We start from the raw sequence: 22,801 nt of genomic DNA on the forward strand, positions 1-22,801 counted from the left end.
CAGGTCTTCAGTGGTGAAGCTTGGATGTTTACATTTGGCCATTGGCTAGGCTTTGATTGTGTGATGTTGTGATTGTATAGTTCTGCTGTATTAATTTGTTGCAATTCGAATGTGTTTTATGTTATTGTATTTTATTGTCTATTGCTGGGCTTGATCCCCATGTCAGCTTCCCCGAGTCCCTGATATGGGACAGGATACAAGAATAAAGTTATTATTATAGTAGAGTCTCACTTATCCAAGCCTCGCTTATCCAAGCCTCTGGATAATCCAAGCCATTTTTGTAGTCAATGTTTTCAATATATTGCGATAGTTTGGTGCTAAATTCGTAAATGCAGTAATTACAACATAACATTACTGTGTATTGAACTACTTTTTCTGTCAAATTTGTTGTATAACATGATGTTTTGATGCATAATTTGTAAAATCATAACCTAATTTGATGTTTCATAGGCTTTTCCTTAATCCCTCCTTATTATCCAAGATATTCGCTTATCCAAGCTTCTGCCGGCCTGTTTATTTTGGATAAGTGAGACTCTACTGTACTGGAGAAAGGTGGCCAATCATCACCAAAACTGGACAGCGACATGCTAATATCAATCTTCTTTTTCAAACAGAGAAAAGAACAAGCACACCGGCAGAATATAACACTTTGTTTAATAAAAACATATTGCTGTTTTTCAACATTAGTTTGTGGGGTTTTGTAGTTGCATTTATTTTGAGGCATGTCATAAATAGATACCAAATTCCTTGGTTTCATGAGATGCAGAAGCAATCAAGTTTTTATTAATAAGACAGCCTTAAAATTTATTTATTTCGTGTCAAAAGCATTGCACAATAAATACATTTTAAAGTGATGAAATAAAGGAAATCACAAGCAACTAAATAGTTTTAGTTTTAGCATTGGATTAAAATTAATTGAGGATAAAAGATACAAGCAGAAATTGAAGGTGTGAAAGTTTATTCTTTTTCCTTAGGAGGAGGAACAGTGTAAACCTTGGGATGTTGTTTAGGGTAAACAAACTCAGGGAAACAATCCTCAAGCAAAAGCAGAGAAGCTGTCAAAGTACTCACTATAGGTCCTTTATTTGACTTTCTCTTACAGAGAAATCCAAAGGTTTCTGGCCTTCCTCTTGCCAAATGTCTGGCTCTTTCACTGTTGCTTTTCATTTGCTGCAAATGTGCCTGGATGGTGGATTTTTTCCTTTTTATAAATAATACATGCTTTTGAATTTCTTTACACTTAAACACGTCTTCCATGTTCACGAAATATTTTTTTCCAATGTGCAAATGCTGCTCAAAACATTTTAAAGTTGAAAAAAGAAGAGAGAAATTCAAACGCAGTTGAATTGCAATGCTTCAAGATCCAAACAAATTCAAAATCAATCGATCAGCAAAAGTCAAACTCATAAACATGTGCAAGCAGAGTGGGCTTGTAGTCCAACAACCTTGAAGAGTGCCAACTTGGCGAAGGCTGCTCCAGAGTAGCGGGGAAAGCAAAGTATTTTCTTCCAAATAATGTTGGATCGCAACTTCAGACAATCCTCAACAAGGGCTATGCTATTTAAGATTGCTGGTAGTCACATTCAGTAATATATGGGATATATTAAGAGGGCTTCTAAATTCATTTACCTTTCCCTGCTATGTACTTTCTTGTGAGCAAATTCCTTCAGGGCAATCCATCAGAAGGGTGGAAGAAGCCAAGGTTGGACTTCTTATCAGGAGATCTACTAACTTTGCTCTTCAAAGCTGCCTCCATTAGGTAATTGAGCTGGAGAAGGGCTCTTTGGGTGAGCCAACTATTGAGAAAAAAAAGAAGGGTAGCAGATTACAATAGTTGTTGTATGCCTTCAAGTAGTTTCAGATTATGACGGCCCTATTACAGTGGCTTCTAGATCTGAGAGAACTCTGGTTATAGATCGGTTATGTGCAACCTATGACACGCGTGTCAGCACTGACATGCCTAGCCATTTTTGCTGACACGCTGCCGCATGCAGATTGATCGGATGACTAATGTCTTTTGTGGCCAAATTTGGTGTGATTTGGTCCAGTGGTTTTGTTGTTTACTCCATGGGAATTATGCATATTACATTTTTATATCTATATATATAAAAGAGTGATGGCATCAGGGCAGCGGACAAAACAACAAAACTACAGGCCCCCCAACCTCGAAATTTGACAACACAACCCATCATTCACGGCTCTAGGTTGATACAACAAAAAGAAAAGAAAAATAAAGTCCTAATTACAGGGAGAGGAATAATATGTGTTGTCGAAGGCTTTCATGGCCGGGATCACAGGGTTGTTGTATGTCTTTCGGGCTGTGTGGCCATGTTCCAGAAGCATTCTCTCCTGACGTTTCGCCCACATCTATGGCAGGCATCCTCAGAGGTTGTGAGGTATGGAGAAAACTAAGCAAAGAGGTTAATATATATCTGTGGAAAGTCTAGGGTGAGAGAGGTCAGTACAAAGAAAAAACAAAGAAAAAATCAGACAACTTCTAGATCCCACAATTTACAAGAAACTGAAACAAGACCCCACTAACAAAATCACCAGAAAAACGAACACTCTAATCAAGAACTCCTCCATTAACTTTGACATACGCCAACAGCTGTGCAAATCAGAAGCCCTCCCACCCAGGCTTTACGGACTCCCCAAAATCCACAAGGACTCCATCCCACTCAGACCCATTGTAAGTGCCATTGGATCGCCGACTTACAACCTGGCAAAATTTCTGGCTACACAGCTACAAACCCACATTGGGCTCACTGCACATTATATCAAGGACTCTACACACTTTATAGAAAAGATCAGCAACCTCAATCTAAGCACCAAGGACATCCTGATCAGCTTTGATGTGGTGTCCCTTTTTACCAAAGTCCCAGTAGCTGACACCCTCATACTAATCAAACAAAACTTCCCAGAAGACATCACAGCCCTGTTTCACCATTGCCTCACCACTAGCTACTTTCAGGGGGACACTGGATTCTATGAACAGAAGGATGGAGTGGCCATGGGGAGCCCTCTCAGCCCAGTAGTAGCAAATTTCTATATGGAATACTTTGAAAAACAGGCCCTAGAAACAGCACCAAAAAAGCCAACTGTTTGGTTCAGATACGTAGATGACACCTTCACCATTTGGAGCCATGGAGAGGAAGAACTCAGCAAGTTCCTGGACCATCTTAACAGCATCCACCCAAACATCCAATTCACCATGGAAAAAGAAAAGGAAGGAAAACTGCCATTTCTAGATGTTCTGGTCATCCGCAAACCCAATCAACAATTGGGCCACACAGTTTACAGAAAACCTACACACACAGATAGATACCTTCATAAAAACTCCAACCATCACCCAAGTCAAAAAAGGAGCACAATCAAAGCCCTGACAGACCGTGCACAAAGAATCTGCGAACCTCACCTCCTCCAAGGTGAACTCAACCACCTAAACTGGGCTCTCCAGGCCAATGGAGACTCCACCACGGACATCAGAAGAGCTGCAAGGCCAAGAACAAGCCATGAGAGTCAAGACAAAGATCCACCCAGAGGAAAGGTGTCCTTACCATACATCAAGGGAACTACTGACCGCATAGGGAAGCTGATGAAGAAGCACAACCTACAAACTATCTACAAACCCACGAAGAAAATCCAACAAATGCTACGGTCAGCGAAGGACAAGAGGGATCCTCTCTCTTCTGCAGGAGTCTACCAGATACCATGCAGCTGTGGACAAGTCTACATAGGGACCACCAAACGCAGCGCCCAAACAAGAGTCAAAGAACATGAAAGGCACTGCAGACTAATTCAACCAGAGAAATCAGCCATAGCAGAGCATTTGATGAACCAGCCTGGACACAGAATACTATTTGAGAACACAAAAATGCTGGACCATTCTAACAACTATCATGTCAGACTACACAGAGAAGCCATTGAAATCCACAAGCATGTGGACAACTTCAACAGAAAGGAAGAAACCATGAAAATGAACAAAATCTGGCTACCAGTATTACAAAACTCAAAAATCAGAACAGTAAATAAAAAGCAATACTCTGAAAACAGAGGATTTCCAGACATGAATCAACCAAGGGCAGTTAACGACTCTAAACAAAGGATGCCCCAGAGGCAGGAAGAAGACAGCAGATAAGCTTTTCAATGCTAATTTAAGTGATTAACTACACAACATTCATACTGACCTCTCTCACCCTAGACTTTCCACAGATATATATTAACCTCTTTGCTTAGTTTTCTCCATACCTCACCACCTCTGAGGATGCCTGCCATAGATGTGGGCGAAACGTCAGGAGAGAATGCTTCTGGAACATGGCCACACAGCCCAAAAGACATACAACAACCCAGAGGAATAATAGTTTTTATCCAATTGCTGCTCTACCCACTTGGTCTCCTAGCAACCTACTCAGCCCAGGGGACAGGCACAGTTAGGCCTCACTTAGGCCTCTTCCACAGATTATCAGATTTTAACTGGATTATATGGCAGTGTAGACTCAAGGCCCTTCCACACAGCTATATAACCCATTTAGAATCTTATATTATCTGCTTTGAACTGGATTATCTTGACTCCACACTGCCATATAATCCACTTCAGTGTGCATACTAAACATAAAGACTACCATACAACAGACATTCAATACCACCACTACCTCAACAATTTCTCACCAACACCACCAGACAACGCCACAGCAACGCGTGGCCAGGCACAGCTAGTGTGTGTGTGTGTGTGTGTGTATATATATATATATATATACACACACACACAGTAGAGTCTCACTTATCCAAGCTAAATGGGCCGGCAGAAGCTTGGATAAGCGAATATCTTGGATAATAAGGAGGGATTAAGGAAAAGCCTATTAAACATCAAATTAGGTTATGATTTTATAAATTAAGCACCAAAACATCATGTTATACAACAAATTTGACAGAAAAACGTAGTTCAATACTCAGTAATGTTATGTTGTAATTACTGTATTTACGAATTTAGCACCAAAATATCACGATATATTGAAAACATTGACTACAAAAATGGCTTGGATAATCCAGAAGCTTGAATAAGTGAGGCTTGGATAAGTGAGACTCTACTGTATTCATTCTATTATTCTATTATTATTGTAGTATATTATTATATTATTACTATTATATTATTATTATATTATTCATTATTCATGACTACGTTGAAACTACAATAGAGAGAAATCAGCAAGTGGTACCATAGATTGATGTACATGGAAATAATGTTAGTACTGTAAATAGTTTTTGATTTATTAAATACAGTTATATATTTTTGTTATATTTTTGTTATTTAAACTATATATATTGTGAATTTATGTTTTTTTTCTTGAAGTGACACACCACCCAAGTCATGCTAGGTTTTTTTTTGGTGAATTTTGACACACCAAGCGCAAAAGGTTGCCCATCATTGTTATAGATCAGGGGTCCCCAAACTAAGGCCCGGGGGCCGGATGCGGCCCTCCAAGGTCATTTACCTGGCCCCTGCCCTCAGTTTTATAATATAATATTTTTATATCATTTTAAATAATATAATATATTGTATATACATATAATATTGATAATAATATTATAATGTTATACAATATAATACTAATAATAATTCCATATAATAATATTAAGTATATGTTATATATTACATATAATATTACAGTATAGTGGTATAGTTCAATATAGTAATATATAATGCTAATGTGATATGCTAATAATATAATATATTGTATGTACATACAGCTGCTCTGAGTCCCCTTCGGGGTGAGAAGGGCGGGATATAAATGTAATAAATAAATGTAGTAAATGAATAAATAAATAATTTTAGACTTCAAAGGTAAAGGTAAAGGTTTCCCCTGACATTAAGTCCAGTCGTGTCCAACTCTGGGGGTTGGTGCTCATCTTCATTTCTAAGCCAAAGAGCCGGCGTTGTCCATAGACACCTCCAAGGTCATGTGGCCAGTATGACTCCATGGAACGCCGTTATTTTCCCGCCAGAGCAGTACCTATTGATCTACTCACATTTGCATGTTTTCGAACTGCTAGGTTGGCAGAAGTTGGAGCTAACAGCGGGCGCTCACTCTGCTCCCCGGGTTTGAACCTGGGACTTTTCGCTCTGCACGTTCAACAGCTCAGTGCTTTAACACACTGAGCCATCGGAGGCTCCAATTTTAGACTTAGCCTCACCCAAAGTCTGAAATGACACAACAACAATCCTAATTAACTATCTCATTGGCCAGAAGCAGGTCCACACTTCCCATTGAAATCCTGATAGGTTTATGTTGGTTACAATTGTTTTCATTTTTAAATATTGTATTGTTCTTTCATTGTTGTTGTTGTTTTGCACTACAAATAAGACATGTGCAGTGTGCATAGGAACTTGTTTTTTTTTTTTTCCAAATGATAATTCGGCCCCTCCACAGTCTGAAGGATTGTGGACTGGCCCTCTTCTCTAAAAGTTTGAGGACCCCTGTTATAGATGATAGTCCTGGGTTAGATGGATATAAAGCTTGTTTGTGTTATTATACGCCAAGAATCTTGGACAAGTCACACACTCTCAGCCCTATCTTGGACAGCAAAGATCTCCAGTTAGCACCAGACAAAAGAGAAAATATTTCTGCATTGGCAAGCCCGGCTTCCTATTTGTATAACAAAACAAGCTTTCATACCACTGGAAGGGCCACAGAGTCAAGGATTTGATACAACGGCACTGCACATTTAAAGTCTCCTATCAGGATCTATTTTCTCGATGAGCTGACCTGGAATTTGCGCCGTAGAGCCTGGGTCATGAGTGGGGTCAGTCCCGTCCCGGTTTCAGCATTCTCTTTGTTAGTTAATGGGGTTCCACCTGGGCTCCTGGAGAGATAAGAAAAGCAAAGAGTACCCAAAGAGAATCTCCATTCAGACAGAATCCCTTCACCGTTTCCCACTAATGCTCAGAAAGGAGAACAGGAGTAGTTATTACCTCTTAATAGCAAGCTTTTTGAGGTGCTTTCGAAAGTCTAAAGCACCTTTGCTGGGAGTACTGGGTGGAAAGAGAGAGCAAAGATTAAAATTAAAGACAGGATTTATAAAGCATTATATTTCGGTCACCTTTAAGTAGATAATTGTTAAAATAATCTTATTTTAACAAAGACAGCAAAGACAGTTCCATCTTGTCTCCTTTGCATCACCCTCCCCCCTCCCACCAGTAACATGCTATGCTAATTATATATGTGTATGTGTGTGTGTGTGTGTGTATATATATATATATATATACACACACACACACACATACATGTATACATATATACAATACTAGCTGTGCCCGGCCACGCGTTGCTGTGGCATTGTCTGGTGGTGTTGGTGAGAAATTGTTGAGGTAGTGGTGGTATTGAATGTCTGTTGTATGGTTGTCTTTATGTTTAGTATGCACACTGAAGTGGATTATATGGCAGTGTGGAGTCAAGATAATCCAGTTCAAAGCAGATAATATAAGATTCTAAATGGGTTATATAGCTGTGTGGAAGGGCCTGGAGTCTACACTGCCATATAATCCAGTTAAAATCTGATAATCTGTGGAAGAGGCCTAAGTGAGCCTAACTGTGCCTGTCCCCTGGGCTGAGTAGGTTGCTAGGAGACCAAGTGGGCGGAGCTTAGCCTTCAAACTGGCAGCAATTGGATAAAAACTATTATTCCTCTCCCTGTAATTAGGACTTTATTTTTCATTTCTTTTTGTTGTATCAACCTAGAGCCGTGAATGATGGGTTGTGTTGTCAAATTTTGAGGTTGGGGGGCCTGTAGTTTTGTTGTTTTGTCCGCTGCCCTGATGCCATCACTCTTTTATATATATAGATAGACTAGCTGTGCCCGGCTACGCGTTGCTGTGATGTTGTCTGGTGGTGTTGGTGAGAAATTGTTGAGGTAGTGGTGGTATTGAATGTCTGTTGTATGGTTGTCTTTATGTTTAGTATGCATTTGGTTGTTTGTGTACTGTGAAAGTGGTGAGGATAGAGGACACTGTTTATGTTGGATTAGTGAGACTCTACTGTATATTTATAATCTTATATTATCTGCCTAGAACTGCCCCTTCTACACAGCTGTATAAAATGCACACTGAAGTGAATTATCTGGCAGTGTGGACTCAAGATAATCCAGTTCAAAGCAGATAATATAAGATTCTAAATGGGTAATATAGCTGTGTGGAAGGGCCTTGAGTCTATACTGCCATATAATCCAATTAAAATCAGATAATCTGTATCTTATAGGCAGTGTGGAAGAGGCCTGAGGCCTAACTGTGCCTGTCCCCTGGACTGAGTAGGTTGCTAGGAGACCAAGTGGGTGGAGCTTAGCCCTCTAACTGGCAGCAATTGGATAAAAACAATTATTCCTTTCCCTCTAATTAGGACTTTATTTTTCTTTTCTTTTTTTGTATCAACCTAGAGCCGTGGATGATGGGTTGAGTTGTCAAATTTCGAGGTGGGGGGCCTGTAGTTTTGTTGTTTTGTCTGCTGCCCTAATGCCATCACTCTTTTATATATATAGAAGATAATTTACAATAATACATAATATTATAATATATTGTATATGCATATATTAATACTATTCTGTAATACAATATAATGCTAATACAGTAGAGTCTCACTTATCCAAGCTAAACGGGCTGGCAGAAGCTTGGATAAGCGAATATCTTGGATAATAAGGAGAAATTAAGGAAAAGCCTATTAAACATCAAATTAGGTTATGATTTTACAAATTAAGCACCAAAACATCATGTTATACAACAAATTTGACAGAAAAAGTAGTTCAATATGCAGTAATGTTATGTTGTAATTACTGTATTTATGAATTTAGCACCAAAATATCATGATATATTGAAAACATTGACTACAAAAATGGCTTGGATTATCCAGAGGCTTGGATAAGCGAGACTCTACTGTAATGCAATATAATAATATTAATTATATATTATATAGTACATGTAATATTACTAATAATATTACAATATATTGATATAGTACAATATAGTAATTTATTGCCAGTATTGTGCTATGCTAATAATATATTATAGTATGTAAATTTAATTTGTAAGCCGCTTTGAGTCCCCTTCAGGGTGAGAAGGGCGTATTATAAATGTATTAAATAATGTATTAAATATTTATTTAAATGTATTAAATAAATAAACAAATAAATAAACAATAAATTATTTATCTGTACATTAGCAGTACAGACAGATATGAATAGAGCCTACAAGCCTAACTATTAACACACTGTATATAAAATATTGATAAAAAGAGTTCAGTAAGTCAAAATCCTAGTGTCAGTGGTACCATCTATTTGCAATACATATTATTAATTATTTGTTGCTTTCAGTAAAAATGAAGCTAGAGTTGCTATGTGGCCCAAGATTCATGTTAACCAAGATCACCCATCGCAGAAAGATTCTTACATTAAATGATTAGTGACACGAACAAGCGGCCGTGGAGCTTTGGATTTCAGGTTGATGTTTTGCAAATCTGAGACTGTGACTAATGCCTTGCGTTGCTCAAATGGTGATCCCTTCTGCAATTTAAAAGAAAAGAAAATATTGTTATTGCAGCATATATATTTTAAACGAGGGGACATCAGACTCTGGGGTCAAATTTGGTCTTTCTTGGATGGCTATCCAACACTCAGTTATCCAATGTTCTGGATTATCCAATGCATTTTTGTAGTCAATGTTTTCAATACATCATGATATTTTGGTGGTAAATTTGTAAATACAGTAATTACTACATAGCATTACTGCGTATTGAATTACTTTTTCTGTCAAATTTGTTGTATAACATGATGTTTTGGTGCTTAAAATCATAACCTTTTTTGATGTTTAATAGGCTTTTCCTTAATCTCTCCTTATTATCCAACATATTCGCTTATCCAACGTTCTGCCGGCCCGTTTATGTTAGATAAGTGAGACTCTACTGTACTAGCAACCATAATAGAATAAATAATAAATGTAATAATAATACAGTATAAATGTAATAATACCAATAATAATAGAGAAAATTATATTAATTGAGGCATCAGTAGGTTAAATGTTTTTGAATATTTACATAAAACTGTAATTTAAGATAAGACTGTTCAACTCTGATCAAATCATTATTCTCATCTTCTTCAATGTAAATGTGCTTAAATATCCTTTTAATAGTAATAGAGTAAAATAATACATGTAATAATAATAATAATAAACACAGGAAAACAATGCATGTAATAATAGAGTAGAATAATAACTATAATAATAATAAGATCAGAGTGAAATAATAATTGTATTATTATTATTATTATTATTAATAATAATAATAATAATAATAATAATAGAGTAAAATAAATGTAATACAGTACTAGCAACCATAATAGAGTAAATAATAAATGTAATAATAATACAGTAAAATAATAAATGTAATAATACCAATAATAATAGAGAAAAATAATAAATGTACCATATATTCTCGAGTATAAGCTGACCCAAATATAAGCCAACCAGGATTCTCACCTGAGTATAAGCCGAGGGGGGCTTTTTTAGTCCTAAAAAAAGGGCTGAAAAACTAGGCTTATACTCGAGTATATACAGTAATTTATTGGTCTGATGAAAAAGATACACCATCATCCAGCAGCAGCTCTCAAGTCAGCTCAGAATATTAAACCCGAAGAATAGTAAACATACTGCTTCAGAATTACCTTGTCAATCCCAGTGCCGTCCTGTGTTTTCTTTAGTTTTACATTCAGGAGATCCTGGAGTGTGATTTGCATGGGTACATCTTTTTTCGATGAGGTTGCCTGAGGCTAAGCAGGGCAAGAGAAGTGAAAATTTGGTAATAACGTTGTCCACTCTGTCATGACACTAATACACAGACCTGCTGTTTCTAAGATACGTTACCTGCATCTTGATCCCACCGGTCTTTCTGAAGCAAAGAGGTGCTGGTGGAGGAGGTGGTGGAGGGAGAGGCGGAGGCGGAGGTGGCGGGACAGGTGGCACCATCGGTTGGGAAGGAAGAGGCACCGGTCCTGGAAAGCCAACCTCTGTCTTTCCAGGAAAAGCCAGCAATGGACTCCCTGAGCCTTGGCAAGCAAGTGTTTCAGCAGAAGTAGCAGCAACTCCATTCTGGTGAACAGGAGAAAAAAAAGAGACCTCAAAACATTCCCTTGGTTAAGAGGGAGGGAGGCTTTGGAAAAGTAAACACTGATAAGGGAGGGTAAGATGAGGGATAAATATATCATATATTGCTTGACCTTGACCCGATTATAAGCCGGGGGAGGCTATTTCAGCTCATAAAAAGGGCTGAAAAACTCGGCTTATCTTTGCGTATATACAGTTACTAAAATATGTGAATGTGGGATTTGTGTATTGATAGTGTTTGAATGAAATTTGTGTCTTGCCTGCATTGCATACTGATTGCATCATCCAGAGTGTGCTATAGTCTGGAAAGAGTTAATTGCTGAGAAGCTCTGATGACCTTGATGTGTGGCTGGAACTGGGAAGTGTCCAGACACAAGAGTGTGCATTGCTGATTGCATCAGTTCTGTTCTGAGTAGAGTCAAGTCCTGTGTTTGTCTGCAAATCTGTTTGTCTTGATTATTACTGAAGTCAGTAAAACTTGTATATAGTTTTACCATCGTCTCTGATGTCTCTTCATTCTGCGTTCCACTGATTCCATCCAACTACTGCTGCGCTGCAGTTACTCTGACAATTGGTTATGGGCCCCGATTGCCAAATTGAGAAAACAATTTAAATGACCCATCAGCTAAAGCAGGGGTCCCCAAACTAAGGCCCGGGGGCCGGATGCGGCCCATCAAAGCCATTTATCCGGCCCCCACAGCACAAGGGCAGAAGGGGGTTGGGCTAAATGACCCAAGGGGTCTCTTCTTCTCTTACAACCCTTATTATTATTATTATTATTATTATTATTATTATTATTATTATTATTATTATTATTATTATTATTAGAAACACAACAAGATGAGTCCACAGCAGACACTCTGCTGGCTGTTGAATTGGATCATACGTCGGACACTTCCCAAGTGTCTAGAACTGTGTGATGTATCGGTGAATAATGTGTGCAGATCCCAGTCAGGTGGCCTTCTGCAGCTGGCAGGTGGTAATTTTGTCAGTGCCGATTGTGTTTAAGTGCAGGCCAAGGTCTTGAGGCACTGCACCCAGTGTGCCCATCACCAATGGGACCACCCTGACTAGCTTGTGCCAGAGTCTTTGTAATTCGATCTTTAAATCCTCATATTGTATCAGCTTTTCCAGTTGTTTCTCCTCAATCCTGTTGTCACCTGGGATTGCAGTATCGATAATTCATACTTTGTTTTTTAACATGATTGTGAGGTCAGGAGTATTGTGTTCCAAAACCCTGTATTATTATTATTATTATTATTATTATTATTATTAACATTGAGGCTGGGCGGCCTTCTGTCAGGGATGCTTTGCTGGTGCTTTCGGTGCACAAAGGCAGAAGGGGATTGGACTCGATGTCCCAAAGGGTCTCTTCCAACCCTCTTTTTTATTGTTGTTGTTGTTATTATTATTATTATTATTATTATTATTATTATTATTATTATTATTTGTTATTGCTCGGTGGCCAACTATAGTCCGGCCCTCCAACAGTCCAAAGGATCGTGAACTGGCCCCCTGTTTAAAAAGTTTGGGGACCCCTGAGCTAAAGTAACAGTTGCTCCTTCTGTTGACTGCACATCTCTCAGAAAATAAATATTGTTCATAATATGGTGAGTTGCACCTGAGTCCAGCACCCACTTGTTGGTTTGTCTATTGTCTATAATAATTAAAATAATCAAAATATATCCTTAAAATACAGACAAAGTAGGATACAGACAAACTTTGCAAAGAGTAACTGACCTGAACCAATGATTGTAGCCTTAAAAATTCCGTTTCTAGCTTTTCTAACCGTTCCCTGAGTGTGTGGAGCTCCTGCCGATATGCGACTGATGGAAATACTGAGCTTTTCATGACGTCAAAAATCTGGTTAATAGAAGGGAAGAGAGAAAGTGATGGGGAGAATGATTTCTTGTAGAGTTCGGCACAAATTGGGAAGCAGCAAATTTTGCGGCAACAAGAGTCGCAAGAACCAAATCCTACACCAACAAAGTGTATTTCATGCTCTTTAGTGGAAATTTAGAATGGCGAATTCTCAGAATCTTGTTCAGAAAGTGAGATATAAATATTGCATTGAAAGTTTACCTGTAAAACTGTTTTCCAGCACCATAGACAGCAACCTGTGGCTGTGGTCAGCAAAGGTTTCATTGCTCCTGTGAGGCTCAGGACAGCCGAAGGCCGAAAGCAAAGGGGTCTGTTCTGAGTGCGAGGACTTTCTGTAGGCCTACAGAAAATAAAGAAAATGTTTCCTCAATACAGAGCGTCTACATTGATCTATCAATGAGCGCCTCTCAACCTCTCTTCGGTTAGGGGACTAGCAATTATATTTTTCCCAAGCACCATATTTGCACCCATGTTTGATCACAAGCTTGCAGGTAAAAATTGTTAGTGTTTTTGTTGATATAGAGTGAAATGTTCAATCTATTGTTTACGGTTGGATTGTGTGTTTCATTCCGGCAAGCATTCCAGCAGCCAAGAGGTTAATTCTGGCCAGCCCTGATTGATTGCTGGAAGGGCAAATGGCAAGAAAGATACACCACAAGCTGTGAATGGACTTTGGAAAGAAATGGACATTCATGTGGATGCAAACATGTGTCCGGATAGTTTTGGTCACCTAGCAATGTAAATATTGTAAATAAAACCTTAGTGCCGCTGTCTTCAGCAGACATAAATCAGCGAAGCTGTCGTTCTGACGGGTGAGCTGAGGGCTAGCTCATCAATCAAGTCAGGGTCGCCGATACCCTGACAGTCGGGTTATGGGCCCAGCACACTTCCGCTGTGCAACTCCTGTGATAACTTTGATCTTACTTAGCCTTCGAGGATTAATTATTATTATAGGCTCGATTTATCTGCCCATCTAATAATAGGTTGCCTGGCCATGATTATTTCGCACTTTATTGATTTTTAAACTGCGAAACTACCTCTACCATGTTGAAGTTTTCTGCCCTTGGCCCAGTTCCGTGTTTTTAGCCTCCTGTTTTTAACCATTTTATGCTGTATGCTGACTTTTATAACTGTTTACTGATGTTATGTTTTATTGATGCGACATTGTTTTATTGTCGATCTTCATTTTATTGTTTTATTGCTGCTATTGTATTGTTGTCGGGCATGGCCCCATGTAAGCCGCTCTGAGTCCCTCCGGGGAGATGGGGCGGGATATAAAAATAAAGTTATTATTAAAATTATTATTATTATTATTATTATTATTATTATTATTATTATTATTTCTTTTGCAACAGGGAAAGACTTTACTTTAACCTGTTTGCAAATGGAACAATCTAGACATTTGTCACACATCTGTAACTCTGGGTAGACCTTGGCCAATTGTTCCAGACCACGAAAGCCTACATGTCCCATCACTCTGTGTAGGTAAAAAACAATGTCATTTGTATTACTTGCAAGATGGACTGGGAGTCATTCTGTGTAAGGTACAGGATGAGGAAACATGTGAAACAATAGTAGAACAAATCAATTCTGACTGAAATTGCAACAAAATAGTGAACAGAACAGGCAAGAGAAGGTCCCAGGACACTTACTCCGAAGGGAGAACTTTTGGCCGCTGAGGCTGAATCATTCCTTTCCTTCTTTTCATCACATATTTTCTCCTGGCTCTCCATTGACATTGTCGTCGCTTACTTTTGCACATGTTTTTTTCAAGACTCAGTTTATTAACGCAGTTCGCTTGGAGTCCTGCGTGGAGAAGGGTGTCATTAATTCTGTCAACATTAATAATTAAAATAGTGATGGTAGTTTAAATGAGAAAGGCGGTTTAGATGACTGTATCTGTGTGTCTTAAAATAGTGATGGTAGTTTAAATGAGAAAGGCGGTTTAGATGACTGTATCTGTGTGTCTTAAAATAGTGATGGTAGTTTAAATGAGAAAGGCGATTTAGATGACTGTATCTGTGTGTCTTAAAATAGTGATGGTAGTTTAAATGAGAAAGGCGATTTAGATGACTGTATCTGTGTGTCTTAAAATAGTGATGGTAGTTTAAATGAGAAAGGCGATTTAGATGACTGTATCTGTGTGTCTTAAAATAGTGATGGTAGTTTAAATGAGAAAGGCGGTTTAGATGACTGTATCTGTGTGTCTTAAAATAGTGATGGTAGTTTAAATGAGAAAGGCGGTTTAGATGACTGTATCTGTGTGTCTTAAAATAGTGATGGTAGTTTAAATGAGAAAGGCAGTTTAGATGACTGTATCTGTGTGTCTTAAAATAGTGATGGTAGTTTAAATGAGAAAGGCGGTTTAGATGACTGTATCTGTGTGTCTTTTATAGTTCAAACCTATCCATTATTTTAGGTTTGATCATGAAGTGTTTTTGTGCCATGTTTGGTCCAGATCCATAATGCCATGGAGGACACCATGAACATGTACAACCTCCACAAAACCATCCTGCTCATCACCCAAATGAAGTCTTTCCTACGGGGACAATTTCCTCCTAGATTTTCTATTTTTCCTCCACCGCAGACACCCCAGTGTTTCTCTTCATTGGTGTGAAATTTGCATGACTCCACCCACTGCCTCTCCCATCACCCTTTCCTATTCTTTACTATGACACACAGCAAACAGAGGAATTGATTAGCAATAGAACATACTGGAGAGGTTTGGGGAGAATTCACCATGATTTAGAGGAGTTGTAGGTACAGTAGAGTCTCACTTATCCAACATAAACAGGCCGGCAGAACGTTGGATAAGCGAATATGTTGGATAATAAGGAGAGATTAAGAAAAAGCCTATTAAACATCAAAATAGGTTATGATTTTACAAATTAAGCACCAAAGCATCATGTTATACAACAAATCTGACTGAAAAAGTAGTTCAATACGCAGTAATGCTATGTAGTAATTACTGTATTTACGAATTTAGCATCAAAATATCATAATATTTTGAAAACATTGACTACAAAAATGCGTTGGATAATCCAGAACGTTGGATAAGCGAGTGTTGGATAAGTGAGACTCTACTGTACTGGGATGTATAGTTCATCTGCAATTTAAAAGTACTTTTGAAGGAACCATAAGCCAGAAAATAGCAAACTTTTGCCTATGTAGCTTTGCCTTCCTGTGAGCTGGTGCCTTTCTCCAGGAAGTTCTAAAGAGAGAAGAAAGCTCAGAGTAAACAAGTAAGGTCATTGATATCATTTATGCCAAGTAGCTGTGGAAGGTGAGGAAGATCCTTAGCTATTGGTCAATTTTAGATAAGCCAAGATATATATTCTTTGTTTGCTACACACATGTTATGACGGCCATTTGCATGGTACAGACCCACTAGAGTGGGTGCCTACGGCTGTTTTGCCTTATCATCAGCTGTGATAACAATAAAAAGCTGTGATAACAGCCCAAAAGACATACAACCACCCAATAAAAGACTTGTTTTATTGCTGTCTTGGAATTCTCTCCTTTATTTCCCCTTGGCTAGTCTCCAACACTTTGAACTCCACTAATGATGGACCTGGATCTTTCTTGGCACACAGAACTCCCATGACCAAAAAATACTGGAGGTCTTTGGAGGGATTTATAGGAGTTGTAGTTCACCTACATCCAGAGTGTACTATGAACTCAAACAATGATGGATCTGGACCAAACTTATATATCCGATATGCCCAGATTTGACTACTGGTGGGTTTGGAGGGGAATTGGCCTGGACATTTTGGAGTTGTAGGCACTGGGATGTATAGTTCACCTACAATCAGTGAGCACAACAATGATGGATCTGGACCAAACTTGGCATGTATATCCGATATGCCCAGATTTGACTACTGGTGGGTTTGGAGGGGAATTGGCCTGGACATTTTGGAGTTGTAGGCACTGGGATGTATAGTTCACCTACAATCAGTGAGCACAACAATGATGGATCTGGACCAAACTTGGCATGTATATCCGATATGCCCAGATTTGACTACTGGTGGGTTTGGAGGGGAATTGGCCTGGACATTTTGGAGTTGTAGGCACTGGGATGTATAGTTCATCTGCAATCTAAAAGTACTTTTGAAGGGATCATAAGCCAGAAAATAGTAAACTTTTGCCTATGTAGCTTTGCCTTCCTGAGAGCTGGTGCCTTTCTCCAGGAAGTTCTAAAGAGAGAAGAAAGCTCAGAGTAAACAAGTGAGGTCACAGGTATCATTTATGCCAAGTAGGTGTGGAAGGTGGGGAAGATCCTCAGCTATTGGTCAATTTTAGATAAGCCAAGATATATATTCTTTGTTTGCTACACACATGTTGTGACGGCCATTTGCATGGTACGGACCCACTAGAGTGGGTGCCTACGGCTGTTTGCCTTGTCATGTGACAATAATAAAAGGCTTGTTTTATTGCTCTCTTGGGTTAGGGAACTAACCTTCCTTTCTGGGAGTTGTAGTTCACCCACAACCAAGGAAACTGTGACCTCTACTGATAATGGATGTGGACCAAATTTGGTACAAAGAACCCCAATGACTAACTCAACCTACTGGAGGGGTTTGAGGGGACTGGCTCACCATAGTGGGAGTTGTAGTTCACCCTCCAGCCAGAGAGCACACTGAACCTCACCCATGATGCATCCAGAGCAAATTTGTCCAACATCACAAACTTTTAAGTACTGATGGAGTTTCTGGGGGTTAAAATGTAGTATTAAAATGGTATCTTTGTTATTACATTGCTTAGAGCAAGGCATGGGCAAACTTGGGCCCTCCGGGTGTTTTGGACTACAACTCCCACAATTCCTAACAGCCGGTAGGCTGTTAGGAATTGTGGGAGTTGTAGTCCAAAACACCCGGAGGGCCCAAGTTTGCCCATGCCTTGCTCTAAGCAATTAAAAAACTAAGCCTTACCTCTTTAACAAGCCTCACCCAAAGCAGCATCTCTTTCCCAGAGCTAACAATTCAAACCGATTGCTACATGCTCATTGGTTGGACTTCTCCCTCATTCCGTTTCCTTAGCCAATTGGATTTAAAAGATGGGAGAAAAAAAGGACCAATAGGATACAACGATTTGAATGACTGGCAGGCAAAGACCCGCCTTCGGTTTTTTTAAAAAAAGCCAGCCGCTTGTTTCGCCCGCCTGGTTTCTTATTTCAGAACGAAGTGGACAAAGTCCCGCCTCGGTGCCCAACCAGCCTATCAGAGGGCGCCGAAGCTCGCCCTCGCCCAATAGGCGTTCCTGTTTCATGTTGTTTCATCCTTCGGGGGTTAGCTTTGCCCCGGCCCAATCGGCGACGGGAAGGGTTTGAGCGGAGCCAATCAGAGGAGGGAGGTGGTGACAACGGACCAATAGGAGCCGGCGTCTTTTTTTTTTTTGTACGCGGCATAAAAAGGGTGGGTCTTGGCTTGGGAGGGGAGAAGCGCCACCGCCTGAGGAATGTCAACTATTCAACATGGAGACGGCGGTTACTAAGCTCGAGACCATGGTGAGTCTCCGGGCCGTTGGTGGGCCGAAGGGGCCGAGAACGCCCACCGGGAAGGGGCCCCTCAGCGCCAATGAACGGGGCGAGGGCGGGAAAGCGAGGGAAGCGTTCAAAGGCCGGGAAAAACGGAGGCAAGGCTCCCCTCCCCCTCCCCGCTGGGCCAGACCATTCCCCTCAGAAAAGAGGGGGAAACATAGAAGCTGAGGACCCCAAAGGGCGCGTGCCTTGGTATGGCCCATTCCTTTCTTCGCCTGGCTCCTGGGGGCGGGGCTTACCCTTGGGGGCGGGGCCTGTGGGCCAGTCCATTCTTTAGAACCCTGTTAAGGGGGCGGGGCCAACACAAGGGGGCGGGGCTTGGTGTGCTAGCCCTTTTCTAATTCTTCCATATTTTTTGAGCAATTTAGAATTACAGTAGAGTCTCACTTATCCAACATAAACGGGCCGGCAGAACGTTGGATAAGCGAATATGTTGGATAATAAGGAGAGATTAAGAAAAAGCCTATTAAACATCAAAATAGGTTATGATTTTACAAATTAAGCACCCAAACACCATGTTATACAACAAATTCGACAGAAAAAGTAGTTCAATACGCAGTAATGCTATGTAGTAATTACTGTATTTATGAATTTAGCACCAAAATATCATGATGTATTGAAAACATTGACTACAAAAATGCGTTTGATAATCCAGAACATTGGACAAGCGAATATGTTGGATAATAAGGAGAGATTAAGAAAAAGCCTATTAAACATCAAAATAGGTTATGATTTTACAAATTAAGCACCCAAACACCATGTTATACAACAAATTTGACAGAAAAAGTAGTTCAATACGCAGTAATGCTATGTAGTAATTACTGTATTTATGAATTTAGCACCAAAATATCATAATGAATTGAAAACATTGACTACAAAAATGCGTTTGATAATCCAGAACGTTGGACAAGCGAATATGTTGGATAATAAGGAGAGATTAAGAAAAAGCCTATTAAACATCAAAATAGGTTATGATTTTACAAATTAAGCACCAAAACACCATGTTATACAACAAATTCGACAGAAAAAGTAGTTCAATACGCAGTAATGCTATGTAGTAATTACTGTATTTATGAATTTAGCACCAAAATATCATGATGTATTGAAAACATTGACTACAAAAATGCGTTTGATAATCCAGAACGTTGGATAAGCGAGCGTTGGATAAGTGAGACTCTACTGTATAGAGGAATTCAACACACACAACCACCACATCAATATACACCACCATCGCCACAACATCCACCACAACAACACACACCTCCACAACACAATAAACACTATTACAACAACACTCACCATCACCACAACACACATCACAACAACAGCACGCCACCACAACACACGTCACCAATTCAATCAGGGCCAGCTAACACTTCCCTACAAAGGATTCCCCCAGGCAGACCTTGAAGCTGAAAGGCTATTCAGTGCTAATCAAGGTAGCCAGTTTGAACATTCATGCCTGCCTTAAACAGATAGTAGGAGTCTCCGGTGGCCTAGGGGATAAAAGCCTTGTGACTTGAAGGTTGGGTTGCTGACCTGAAGGCTGCCAGGTTCAAATCCCACCCGGGAAGAGTGCGGATGAGCTCCCTCTTTCAGCTCCAGCTTCATGCGGGGACATGAGAGAAGCCTTCCACAAGGATGGTAAAACATCAAAACATCCGGGCGTCCCCTGGCTAACGTCCTTGCAGACTGCCAATTCTCTCACTCTAGAAGCAACTCCAGTGGCTCCTGACACGAAAAAAAAACCACCACATCAACACACACCACCCCAATAAACACTATTACAACAACACGCACCATCACCACAACACACATCACTACAACAACACACCACCACAATACACATTGCCAATTCAATCAGGACCAGCTAACACTTCCCTACAAAGGGTTCCCCCAGGCAGTAAGCAGCCAGACCTTGAATCTGAAATAATAATAATAATAAAACTTTATTTATACCCTGCCACCATCTCCCCGTGGGGACTCAGGGCGGCTTACATGGGGCAGAGGCCCAAACAACATAACGACAAAATATAAGCAACATAATACAATCACAATATAAAACAGATAAAACAGTAATGCAATATATCAATTAAAACAACAATACAGGATAAAAAATTACATTAAAAACACATAAAAGGTAAGACCGTAATAAATACAGGATAGACTATTAAAAACCCTCTGGGGCTGATTAATTATTGGCTGTATCTCCGAAGGCCTGCGGAAACATTTTAACATTCACGCCTACGTTTATTTATTTATCTATTTACTACATTTATATCCCGCTCTTCTCACCCCGGAGGGGACTCAGAATGGCTTACTAATCAAATGTACATGGAATATATTATTAGCTTAGCACAATATAAGCATTACATTACTATATTGTACTATATCATTATATGGTAATATTATTCGTAATATTATATATATATATAATTAATATTATGATATTACATTATTAGTAGTATAATATTGTATTACATTATAATATTATTATCAATATGGTAATTATATACAATATATTATATATTATAGGAGCCCCGGTGGCAAATTGCGTTAAAGCACTGAGCTGCAGACCGAAAGGTCCCAGGTTCAAGCCCCGGGAGTGGAGTGAGCTCCCGCTGTTGCTCCAGCTTCTGCCAACCTAGCAGTTCAAAAACATGCAAATGTGAGTAGATCAATAGGTACCGCTCCAGCGGGAAGGTAACAGCGCTCCATGCAGTCATGCCGGCCACATGGCCTTGGAGGTGTCTATGGACAACGCCGGCTCTTCGGCTTAGAAATGGAGATGAGCACCAACCCCCAGAGTCAGACATGACTGGACTTAATGTCAGGGGAAACCTTTACCTTTATACAATATATTATATATTTATAAATTATTGTATATTATATACAGTAGAGTCTCACTTATCCAAGCTTAAACGGGCCACCAGAACCTTGTATAAGCGAATATCTTGGATAATAAGGAGGGATTAAGGAAAAACCTGTTAAAAATCAAATAAGGTTATGTTTTTACAAGTTATGCACCAAAACATCATGTTATACAACAAATTTGACAGAAAAAATAGTTCAATACGCAGTAATGTTATGTTGCAATTACTGTATTTACTAATTTAGCACCAAAATATCACAATATATTGAAAACATTGACTACAAAAATGCATTGGATAATCCAGAACCTTGAATAAGCGAGTCTTGGATAAGTGAGACTCTACTGTACTAATAATACAAAAAAAATTATATATTATATTTGATATGTAATATTACTAATAATATTACAATATATTGATATAGTACAATATAGTAATTTATTACCAGTACTGTACTATGCTAAAAATATAATATTATATGTAAATTTAATTTGTAAGCCACTCTGAGTCCCCTTTGGTGTAAGAAGGGCGGGATATAAATATACAGTAGAGTTTCACTTATCCAAGCCTCGCTTATCCAAGATTCTGGATTATCCAATGCATTTTTGTAGTCAAATGTTTTCAATATATCATGAAATTTTGGTGCTAAATTCGTAAATACAGTAATTACAACATAACATTACTGCACATTGATATTATTATAATGTAATACAATATTATACTAATAATAATATAATATAATAATATTAATTATATATTAAAAGTAATATTACTAATAATATAGTACAATATAGTAATTTATTGCTTATATTGTGCTATCCTAATACAGTAATATATTGTATGTACATTTGATTTGTAAGCCGCTCTGAGTCCCCTTCGGGGTGAGAAGAGCGGGATATAAATGTAATAAATAAATATTTGGGGGCTGCTTCGCATTACCTCCATTTGAGGGCAGCCTGCTTTATTTCAGCTCCTGGCCGAAACAAAGGCTGTGGGCCTGTCTTTGGGTGGTCTTAATGGAAAGGGTTAAAGGCTGCTGGGCAGCTCCATTCTCTGCTTGCAAATGTTGTGGAAGGTAGAGCTAAGCCATTTGCTTCTCAGCTGCTCAGATTCTCCTCATTGGCTGTCTATTCACCATTAAGCACGGCCCCCCAAATTCATCCCAACACTTTAAAGGCAGCATTATTTGACAAACCTCGTGGCACGGTTTTAATTTTGTTGCACACCGAGAAGTTCCTCTTATTATGTCTTCCAGATTGATTCAAACTCCAGTTCCAATCATTGGCTGTTTTGTTTGGGAGTAATGAGAGTTGCAGTCCAATAGCATCTGGAAAACTATGATGTCCATGTAGACCAGGGGTCCCCAAACTAAGG

At 39.2% G+C, this 22,801-nt stretch overlaps 2 protein-coding genes across 4 annotated transcripts in view; one reads left to right on the plus strand and one right to left on the minus strand.

The window, feature by feature from the left end:
• The window catches only part of ska2 (spindle and kinetochore associated complex subunit 2), a 37,279-nt gene that overhangs the window by 1,179 nt on the left and 13,299 nt on the right, over positions 1 to 22,801 (plus strand). The window contains exon 1 of one of the 3 annotated variants that reach the window (XM_062960371.1): positions 18,390 to 18,524. The exons of the other annotated variants lie outside the window; for them this stretch is intronic. Coding sequence (XP_062816441.1) covers positions 18,492 to 18,524 — 33 coding nt within the window. The 5' untranslated portion in view covers positions 18,390 to 18,491. Of the gene's footprint in view, positions 1 to 18,389; positions 18,525 to 22,801 lie in introns of those variants that run through there. 3 annotated transcript variants of the gene reach the window in all.
• Positions 1,125 to 18,257, minus strand: prr11 (proline rich 11). Its single transcript, XM_062960368.1, has 10 exons — positions 17,950 to 18,257; positions 14,674 to 14,827; positions 13,223 to 13,361; positions 12,881 to 13,003; positions 10,901 to 11,125; positions 10,702 to 10,806; positions 9,434 to 9,546; positions 6,971 to 7,030; positions 6,765 to 6,861; positions 1,125 to 1,796 (listed from the first exon to the last, which is right to left on the minus strand). The coding sequence occupies exons 2-10, from the start codon at positions 14,781 to 14,783 to the stop codon at positions 1,728 to 1,730; spliced, it is 1,041 nt and encodes a 346-aa protein (XP_062816438.1). The 5' UTR covers positions 14,784 to 14,827; positions 17,950 to 18,257; the 3' UTR covers positions 1,125 to 1,727.

The sequence above is a fragment of the Anolis carolinensis genome, unplaced genomic scaffold (assembly GCF_035594765.1).
Source record: "Anolis carolinensis isolate JA03-04 unplaced genomic scaffold, rAnoCar3.1.pri scaffold_7, whole genome shotgun sequence".
Taxonomy (NCBI): domain Eukaryota; kingdom Metazoa; phylum Chordata; class Lepidosauria; order Squamata; family Dactyloidae; genus Anolis; species Anolis carolinensis.

What these genes read in the sequence shown, in the direction of transcription:
- prr11 (XM_062960368.1), bottom strand. Translation starts at nt 14,783, where the DNA reads ATGTGCAAAAGTAAGCGACGACAATGTCAATGGAGAGCCAGGAGAAAA. An exon ending in CCAAAAGTTCTCCCTTCGGA is followed by an intron (nt 13,362 to 14,673) that starts GTAAGTGTCCTG and finishes TATTTTCTGTAG; the next exon opens with GCCTACAGAAAGTCCTCGCA. An exon ending in CTCTACGGCGCAAATTCCAG is followed by an intron (nt 1,797 to 6,764) that starts GTCAGCTCATCG and finishes TTTTCTCAATAG; the next exon opens with TTGGCTCACCCAAAGAGCCC.